This window comes from Sciurus vulgaris (genome assembly GCF_902686455.1).
Source record: "Sciurus vulgaris genome assembly, chromosome: 6".
Lineage (NCBI taxonomy): Eukaryota > Metazoa > Chordata > Mammalia > Rodentia > Sciuridae > Sciurus > Sciurus vulgaris.
Genome location: NC_136466.1, coordinates 22,567,209 through 22,577,402, shown reverse-complemented (window position 1 = coordinate 22,577,402; position 10,194 = coordinate 22,567,209). Strand labels below are relative to the sequence as shown.

Genomic DNA, 10,194 nt, shown 5'->3' with positions numbered 1-10,194 from the left:
ATCAAACAGTTTCAGATCTCTCTAGGGTGCAAACAAGGTCATGTTTCCCACCCAAGTCTAAATTCCAAGTCATCTTGACCCCCTCATTTATAGGAAGGAGCTCAGCTCATCCTTAAGATGCCCCCCAGTCAATTCAGAAGAACATTCTAAGAGGCCAATCAGGATTGTGTCTGCCTATGCCTTTTCTTCCTGATTCCCTACCAAAGCACACTATTCTACCTACTACCATCTGAACTCTCTGGGAGGGCCCCTCAGCCCAGGGGAGCTCCCCCGATCTGGGACCAGGAGAGCTCTTAGGAGTCAGGGTTATTTTGAGGGATATAGAAAAGAAGCCAGGAAATGAGACCCTCATTTATTCCAAGTCTCACTGTATCCATTCAGCTCCAAAGCAGCCTTTTTGAGCTCAAATTCCCTCATTTTCTACAAACGTCTTCCCTTGATTTTCTTACTCTATTCTAGTGGTTCTAACCACATAAGACCCAATGTTCCCTTTTTATGACAAATATTTATAAAGGGATCTTTGTTATCCTGAAAAGACAGTCATAAATAATACAACTTATTAAACATCATTTTAAAAGAATCAATAAATACTCTAAGTGTAGTATTAAAACCAAAAACATTATAGCATGTTTCTATATATTAATATTGTGGCATGGCTATACTTGAAGACAGAGAAATAACCAATTGCTTGTGCCAGCAGGTAGAATCCCACTGAAATTGACAGCTCAAACCCAACTAACACAGGAATGTTTTACTAGTGACCCAAATACAATGTTAACACCTATGCTGCGATTTTCCAAAATGGTGAACGATTCTTGGTGAAATTCTCAATTAAACAAAGTCTAAGCTCTCCTTAGTGCATTGGGTAGTGACATTCCTGGGAAATTCAGTACTTTGTATTAGATTGAGGTAAGAGCTAGCCTTTGGCTTAGGGTCTCCATACATATCATAATTATAAGCAGGTTTCTCACCAGACAAATATTTAACAGGACATTCAAAAGTTGTACAGGCCATACTGCACTGCAGAGTATTTTGTAATCTTAGCTGTAGCCACTAAATACCTGTAGCACATCTCAAATTTTGTAACATTCCTAATCGCCCCCCAGATGTCCTTTGCTCCCGTTATAGAAGGATATATACATTATTTGAGAAATCTACTCTGACCTTTCTCTTCATAAGAAGTAATCAGTGAGATGGATCTATTGGGAGACAAATGCCATACCATATCCCTCCTGTATTTCCTCAGGTGCCCTCAAACACAGTTCCTCTACCCATTAGTTTCTGAGAAAAAGCCTCATGTCCCTCAGCTCTTATCTGTAGTACCCAGTACACCACCATCTCACAAGCTCCACAAATACCTGGATTTCAGATTTCCATCTGGGCTACACTGGGATGACACGCCACATCAGTAAGACAAGCCTTTTTTAATTTTTAGTTCCAGTATTTTATGCCACTAAATGCTTCAATGTACTCAGAGAACTTGTGACTTCCTGATATGAAGCTACATTCTAACCAGTAACTCAGTCATTCCCATATCTGTCAACCTATGCCCATCCTGAACTCTGGTGATTGTTTGCTTTACAGTCTTCTCCATGTCCTTAATATTTCAGCCTAAGAAAGGAACTACAGGTCATAAACATATGCCAGAGAAGCTCAAGTAGAAGGAGTCTATGTGTTAATAGTGCAGGGAGCATTAAGACTAATTCTACCTAAACTGGCTGGGTTCATTTCCCCAGCTGGGACTGTATCACCTTCCTAAATGAAAGAATGGATTAAATGATCTCTCAGAGGAATCCCAGCTCCAATATGATTCTGTGGATTGGGGTGAACCCATAAATCAAATCAGCAAAGCATTGGTGGAGTGGTTCAGTGTCACCTGCATTTCCTTCACAAGAGGATGATGCTGGAGAGGCTGCAGCCTATGACATGGTGCAGGCAGAGAAACCACCAGACTTGTGGAAAGCATGAGACTGCTTGGAATTCACTGTGGTCAGGATTTATTTCTTAGAATGAAAAAATTGGGCACTGATGTCCTTCAGATTCTATTCAGCACCATGATTCAAACATGTAAAGAAAGCTAAGTAGAGAAAAGTTGATTGTCTCTGTAAACACCCCAGGGTATGGTAGGAGCTGGTGGGCTAAGCTGGCATAGATCCAGGAACAAGTTACAACACAGTGATTTGCTGTCTTTTCTATGCACTTTACCGCCTTCTTATGACTCTGCTTGGTTTTGGTCCCCTCCCCAGCGATCCCTGCAGGAACCTGAAGAAACTCTGGTCATTGCCCTGTATGACTACCAAACCAACGATCCCCAGGAACTCGCCCTGCAGCGCAATGAAGAGTACTACCTACTGGATAGTTCCGAGAGTCACTGGTGGAGAGTCCAAGACAGGAATGGGTAAGGCATCTTCATGTCTCCTGTCCCAGCATTTGAAGTACAGTGGAAACAAAGAACATACCAGAATTACTTGTCCTTCCCCGCTCAGTGCGCCCACCTCACTGATGAGAGCGGAGGCAGAAGGAAGAGGGAGGGGTGACTGGAGTCTTCGCTCTTCTCAGAAGTGGCCTGGAGGTAGCCCTTTCTGTGCCTGCTCCCTGTCTTAAGCACTCCCAGCCCTAAACTCGTCTAAAAACCCCTGGGTTTTTCCACTGACCCTGGCAGTTTGGGAGATTGGCAACTTGTTCTGCAAAGCACTGTTGCTCTTGAGTGTTGAAGTGGGGCTGAAGGTACATGCAATTTTGAAGTGCTGATTTTCAGTGGAAAGAAACTGCGTGTAGAGATGGTGCAGATGTGTGGTTATATCAGGAAGCATCAGAAAGAAGATCTTGAAGATTTAGTTGTGACTGCAGCCACTGAACTATTCATCCAAATGGTGTGTTGCAGAAAATAAAGTTGGATGAATACTAATTGCTCACCATAGGATTTTTGAATGAAAAATGTCATGCATGAGCCCTTCACTAATCTGAACTATCAAATTACTATTATTAGCTTTCAGAATGCTCTGAGATGTATTGTCCTAGTTATTAGTGCTTAGTTTAATTGCATGAGATTCATACTGCTTTAGATCGCTTTATTTTTTCCCTTTTAATGTATCAGAGGTATTTAGCCAACCCCTGGAACAACTCCAGAATATGATTTGAATGATAGCATAGGTCCAGCCCAAAAATGTATCCTAATTTAGCAAATTTCCCTGGTAGGAACTTGGGTTATTTTCAACATTTTTCAAATGTCAACACTGTGTTAACATTTAAAAAAAAAAAATGTATTCCTTTATTTTTTTGGAACCAGGAGGAATTGAACCCAGGAGCACTTAACCATGGAGTCAAATCCCATCCTTTTTATATTTTATTTTGAGACAGGGATTCACTAAGTTACCTAGAGCCTTGCTAAGTTGCTGAGGCTGACTTGGAACTTGAGATCTTCTTGTCTCAGCCTCCTGTGATTACATCCAGCTTGTGTTAAAATTCTTATATGTTCTTATTAGGTATTTAAATGTTTTAAGTATGAGGCTTTATTAATCTTAAAATATGAACTAGAACATTCAAGCATTGCAACATCTGGGTAGTCTATGCCAATATTTTATTAAAAAACAAAACCAAAAAGACAATGGGATTTTTTGAGTTAAAAGGAAAAAAAGGGGATGTAGTTCGGTGGCAGAGTGGTTACCTAACATGAAAAATCAGCTATCCTGTATATCCCTCCCCCGCATCAATTCCAAACGTAATCACCATTAATACTTTCTTGTGTGTGTTGGACAAGTTACAGATACAAGCCCATTCTTTGTTCATGATTCTTTCTGTCCTTTGGCTTTCTTTTATCCTTCCATGATGTAACTCAGACATCTTTTAATATCACCATATGCAAATCTACCTCTTTTAACAGTCATGTTGTGGTAGAATATATAAATAAATTATGAATTATCTTATATTGGATGTTCAGTTTCTAGATTATTTCTTTTATTTGTTATTTCAAATAAAGCTGCAATTAAGATTTTGCTTTTTTCATGCATGCTATCATCTTGGCAATCTTTTGAATATATGTCTCCGTATGTGTGTTTGTGTATTTAATACACTCATATATCACATTTCTAACATTTCTGAGTCAGAGTATGTGATATCTCAATTCTGATAGATAATTTCCTGAGAAAGCTTGCCAAATTTATACTCTTCCAACAGGATTATGGAAGTTCCAACACTTTAAACTTTCAAAAAATAAAAATGAAAAATGAGGAAGGAAGAAAGCCAATCTGATGGGTGATAGAGGGACACGAATGCATCTGAGATCAAGGCGTGACTTTACACCCACTAAAATTTACATTCCCCAGGTGTCCTCCCCACTGTAGGGAACAGGAGGCAGAAGGTAGCAAGATGTGATCACATCGACCACTGTGGTTTGAAAGGCAGGTAGTTCAAGAACAGATCCCAAAGTCTCTCATCTGGAACTGACCTTTCTAGCTGATTCATGGCTGGCCCCTTCACCTTCTCTTTACCAGTTTTGGAGAGGCCCATATCAGAAACAGATAAACTTCCTAGAACTACAAACAAATGAACTTACTCAGAAGTTCATCAGTTCAGTCAATGGACATTATTTAGCACATTTAAGGTGCCAGGAAATTTTTTCTTCTAGGTCTTCCTTCCCCAAATGACCATTTACCCTTTGTTCAAAGGCCTGTGGGAGGGCTCAGCTCTGCACTTCAAGGGTATTGAAAAGGAATTCCTAAATAGTGTGGCACCATGGAAAGTGCACGAGAAGGAAGAGAGAGGACTTGGACTTCAGTATCAGCCACTCTTGTCATGTGTAACTATAATCAAGTCACCTTCTGTAAATCCATTTCCTTATCTGTAAAATGCAGATGATAATATCAGTTTTTCTGTCTCGGAGTGCTGAGAAAATCAATGAGATTATGGAAGCAAAAGAGCTTTGTAAATTCTATATATCCGTATAAAAGTGATAAGAATGAATATCATTGGGGTATATAACCCATTTTTGCTTGGCTTATTAAAACACATTTATTCTATACAATAGCAAATGTATTATTTATTCTGTTAATATAATTGTATATATGTGGTGTGGCAAAAAACAGAAAGTTCTGGAAACAGTATGTAGATTTCTCAAAAAACTAGGAATGGAATCACCATTTGAACCAGTTATCCACTCCTCTGCATATATCCAAAAGGTGTGAAATCAGCATACTACAGTGATGCAGCCACATCAATGTTTATAGCAGCACAACCTATGTGCCCTCAACAGATGACTGGATAAAGAAATTGTGAAATATTCCTCAGCCATAAAGAAGGATGACTTTATGACATTTGCCGTAAATGAATGGATGTGGAGACAATCATGCAAAGTGAAATAAGCCAATCCAGAAAAACCAAAGGTGGAATGTTTTTGCTGACAAGTGGAAGCTAAACCACAATGGTAGGGGTAAGGGGAGGAGAGACGTTCAGTAGACTAGACAAAGGGGAATGAAGGGAGGAGAAGTGGGATAGAAATAGTAAAGAGAGTGGAATGAATCTGCCATAAATACCTAAGTGAATCCCACCATCATATACATCCACAACAATAGGGTCCTAATTAGAATACAAAATATTCCATGCTTGTATAATTTCCTCATCAGAATGGATTCTTTTGTCATGCATAACTAAAAAGAACCAATAAAATTGAATGAAAAAGAGAGAGAGAGAGAGATATAGAAGCAATGACAAATTTCAGAACAAGATGTCTTCTATCATTTGGCAATGGCTGCCAAGGGCACTGTGTTAAGGATGATTCTGAGGCCAGATGTCCAATTCTCCAAAGGAATTATACCATGAATTAATTAGCCATATCTCTTGTTGGAGTAAGATATAAGATAATCATCCTGTATTTGGCATTTCTGTTCCTGTTTTCATCACTCTTCAAAACAACTCTGTAATATAGATTACACATTCCCCATGAAGCGTAATCACTAGATTGAAAATTGGCCTTACATATATAAATTAAAATACTTTATGGAGAAAGAAGAAAGAAAACATCCGACATCTTTTTATTCATTGGCAGAGTGTTGGAAGGACTTTATGTATAACTTAGTTCAGGCACTTCATTTTACGAGTCAGAAACTCAGAGAATGGCAGGGTCTCTGTTCTCACCTTCTGGTATTAAATAAAATCATAGATATGAAAGTGCTTTGAAAACTACAGAGCAATGCACAAATGTAAAAAAATTATGTTATTAATTTTATTATGTTTTTATATATTTGCAGCTTAATAGCTGCTCATATTCCTGCTTATAAGTGACTCCCTACCCCCAAATCCAGCCTGACCTTATTCTGTTTTCTCATGTTTATGTATCTGAAGAAGCTCACTTAGGGAGATCTTGAATTTAAAAGCTTGTGATAGAACTGTTAAGTATCTTTTAAAACCTGTGGTTGGAAAGTCATTTTTGAATTTTTTAATTATGTTGGTTTCCTAACAATAAAATGATAGCACTAAAGTGGAAAAATGCTGATATTACACACACAAAAATGCTTCATTATAGAAAATAGAGATGAACATTAACCTTTCTTTCCAGTAGAGGAAATTTCATAATAAGGACAGCTGCAAGCAAAGCTTTTAAAGTAAAAGAGCCATTTGTTATTTACTATATTTTATATTTTAGTGGTGAAAACTAACAAGCAATCGTTTCTTTTAACATTTCCCTTATTTGGAAACTTTAAAATATCACAAACACAAAATTATGTGAGACTTTAACCTATAAAATGAAGACATAAAAGTTCTGTTTTAGTCTAAACACTAATTTCTTTTTTAACAGGCATGAAGGATATGTACCAAGCAGTTATCTGGTGGAAAAATCTCCCAATAGCCTGGAAACCTATGAGTAAGATATTTTATTTGTTTTTGAAAAATATGGTACTAAGGAATCCTCCTTAGGTGAAAAGTAAATTATTCATTGATGGTTTCTTTTCTTGGCCTACTATCTTCTTTCCATTCTCTGACCTACTGGACAATAAAGGTCCACCCCAATAGGAAATGATGGTAGTCTGCATGCTGCCCTCTCCTTTTATCAAAGGGGTGATTCTCAGGTGCCTGAGAAGATTGTGGTAAAAATAAAAGTTTTTATTGAGAATCCCAAGAATATTGGTCTTATTTGAAAAGAAAAAAGTACATACTTCAACACTAGATCAGGTATGAACTAATAAAAAATATGGTTTAATACAATGCTTCCGATAGGAAGTATACCAAATAGGCATTAAATATCTGTTCAGATTGTGCAAAGTACTTATTGAATAAACTCTCATTTAGAAGAGAGTTCACATGAATGTAATTTTAATGGAACTGCTGAATGTTTAACAAAATTTGATTGTACTATGAAAAGTACTCACCTTGTACCTATATGCCCTAGCTCAGGAGCTGAGGGTTCAGAAGCCACAGAAGATATACACAGAAGTGATGTGTACATCTACCACTCAGATCTTGGTTCCTAAATAACATTCCCCAGTGAAAAGAACCAGAACTTCTTGGAGAATGGCTGCATGATTTCAGGGTTGAGGCAGGGAAAGAACAGGATGAACTTGGAATACTTTTCTGAGCCAAAAAGCAGAAAAGCACACAAATTATTTTTTCTTTTTAGTAATGTGGACATGTCAAATGAACACCTTTACAAGACTCCCTTTGGCCTAAATTGGAACAATTTGAGTATCAAAATAAATGACAATAATGGATTATAATCCATCGAATCAAATAAGAATCTATACTATATAGTTAGATTGATAGATAAGTAAATAAATATGAGAAGGCTCTTTTTCACAGTACAAGGCCAACTAAAGAATGCAGAAGGAATGATAAAGTTTAAAAATCATTACTGATAACTCAAAGTATCAACTTATGCAGACAAAAATTAATGAATGTCAAAACTAAATTGATGAGGTACAGTATATTTTACATAGTCTCAAAGTATCTCCTTATAAATAGTTTTTAACTACAAAGTGAAGAAAACTGGTAGACTTCATTTTATTTAAGGAATCAAAATTCATATCAATAAAAAGACATCATGTGTCTCCCTGTGTGATATACTGAGAATAATATCAGGTGTAACATCACTTCTGTGATATTCCTGACCCTGAAAATGTACAACTTGAATTCAATCATGAGACTACATTAGATCAATCCAAATTAAGGAATATTTTATAAAATAAATCACCTGTGCTCTTTGGTAATTGTTGAATAAAGAGACATGGTAATTAAATGCCCTCATAATCCTGCATTGGATGATCAACTATAACATCTTTTTGTTAGAAAGCATGGTAGTGAGACAAAAGAAGTTTTGATAGGGTCTTCAATTAGACAGTAGTACTATGAAGATATTAAGTTGCATTATTTTGGTAATCTATACTTTGGCCAATGTAAGTGAATGTTCTGTTTTAGAAAATAGACCCTGAAGTACTTTGGAGTAAATATCTACTCTCAAATGGTTCAGAAAAAAAAAAAATGACTATCTATATGTTTTCCAAATAGAATGGAAAGGCAAATGTATGAAATTTCAGTCACTGGTTTATCTGGGCACAGTGTATATGGGAGTTCTTTTATACTATCTTTTGACTTTTCTGTAAGTTTGTAGTTACTTAAATTTTTTAAAAAGTAAGTACCCACTAAGTATAAGATGCCAAAACTGAAGAACATGAGCTAAAGAAGACTCCTGTTAACTCACTGTGATCCTTGTTAGCTCAAATGTGGCCAAGATATTTGTTACTGAAATTCTAATAGATTCTGTAGTGAAGAGCTATCATTTTCTTAAGAGTCAATTTGAGACTCAGTTTGATCAGTATATGCAAGTAGCTCTTCCCTTAGCTAACAGAAGATTCATCCATTCCAAGAATATTCGAATTGACATGAAACATATATGAGATGTGTTTAAATAGAATAGAATGATTTTCTTATAGTCAATGCCTTTGGAGAAAAACAATAGGCATTTATTTCGAATGATCACTAAGTTGAATGATTTCATTTGTGCATTTAATCAGAATCTCTTGTGTATGATTGAGGAAAGAAACTAAAAATTTTAACAGAATATAAATTCATAAGTAATGGTGGAAATTGGGCAAATAAAAAAGCATATTCCTCCACCTAAAGAATTTTCAATAGTTTTCAAAATAAAATGCTACCCCATAAGAACAAAACAGTCCACTGGCCCTACTTATACTATGAACTATCAGCTTGCATTTTCCAGGTTATAGAATCTCATATAGAAAATAAAAAGACTTAAAAGTAAACATTCATATATTTAATATTCAGCTAGGTATATAAAAGATATTCAGTGTGATGACCTTTTATCCTTGAACTTAATGTTGTCAGGTAAGCTCTGCATAAGAACTCAAACATGTATGATCTGGAACCATAATCATGAATTGGCATATTGACTGTACCTTGGTCTGGAGACATGACCTTGAACAAATTACTGTTGTACCCATTATTCTTAGGGGATATGTTCCATGACCCCCCCAGTGAATGCCTGAAACTGAACTCTAAATATATTTTTTTCCTACCCAACCATGACTTTATAAATTAGATACAATAAGAGTTTACCTATAGTAACTGATAATGGAATAAGAATGATTATGACAACATACTAAAATCAAAGTTCTAGAATAACTATTCTTTGTTTAAGTTGTTGATGGACCTTTATTGTTTATTTGTTTATTTATTTCTTATTTATATGTGGCACTGAGAATTGAACCAAGTGCCTCACACATGCTAGGCAAGCACTCTTTCACTGAGCTACAGCCCCAGACCTAATAACTATTCTTACACTTTGGGGCCATCATTAAGTTAAATAAGGGTTACTTGAAGATAAACACTTGAGATACTGCAGCAGTCTATCTGATTACCAAGATACCTACTAAATGACTTTAGATGGGTAGTGTATACAGTGTGGATACTCTGGACAAAGGGAAAATTTACCTCCTGGGTAAGACTTAGTGGAAAAGTACGAGATTTCATCATGCTACTCAGAAAAGCACAAAATTTAAAACTGGAGTTATTTCTGGAATTTTCCATTTAATATTTTTGGACTGTGGTTGACCATGGGTAACTGAAATCACAGAAGGGGAAAGTGCAAATGAGGTACTACTTTACTTCACCCTGTTGGAGTTCAGATCTCTTCTCTGCAAAATCAAAAATGAAGGGAGACAAATTGTGATACTCTTGCTGATGTTC

General features: G+C 36.4%; 1 protein-coding gene across 2 annotated transcripts in view; it reads left to right on the top strand.

Moving 5' to 3' along the window:
- Positions 1 to 10,194, top strand: part of ITK (IL2 inducible T cell kinase) — a 61,314-nt gene that overhangs the window by 27,626 nt on the left and 23,494 nt on the right. For both annotated transcript variants that reach the window (XM_079143432.1, XM_079143431.1), the window contains exons 6-7: positions 2,247 to 2,398; positions 6,794 to 6,859. In XM_079143432.1, coding sequence (XP_078999558.1) covers positions 2,247 to 2,398; positions 6,794 to 6,859 — 218 coding nt within the window. The remainder of the gene's footprint in view (positions 1 to 2,246; positions 2,399 to 6,793; positions 6,860 to 10,194) is intronic.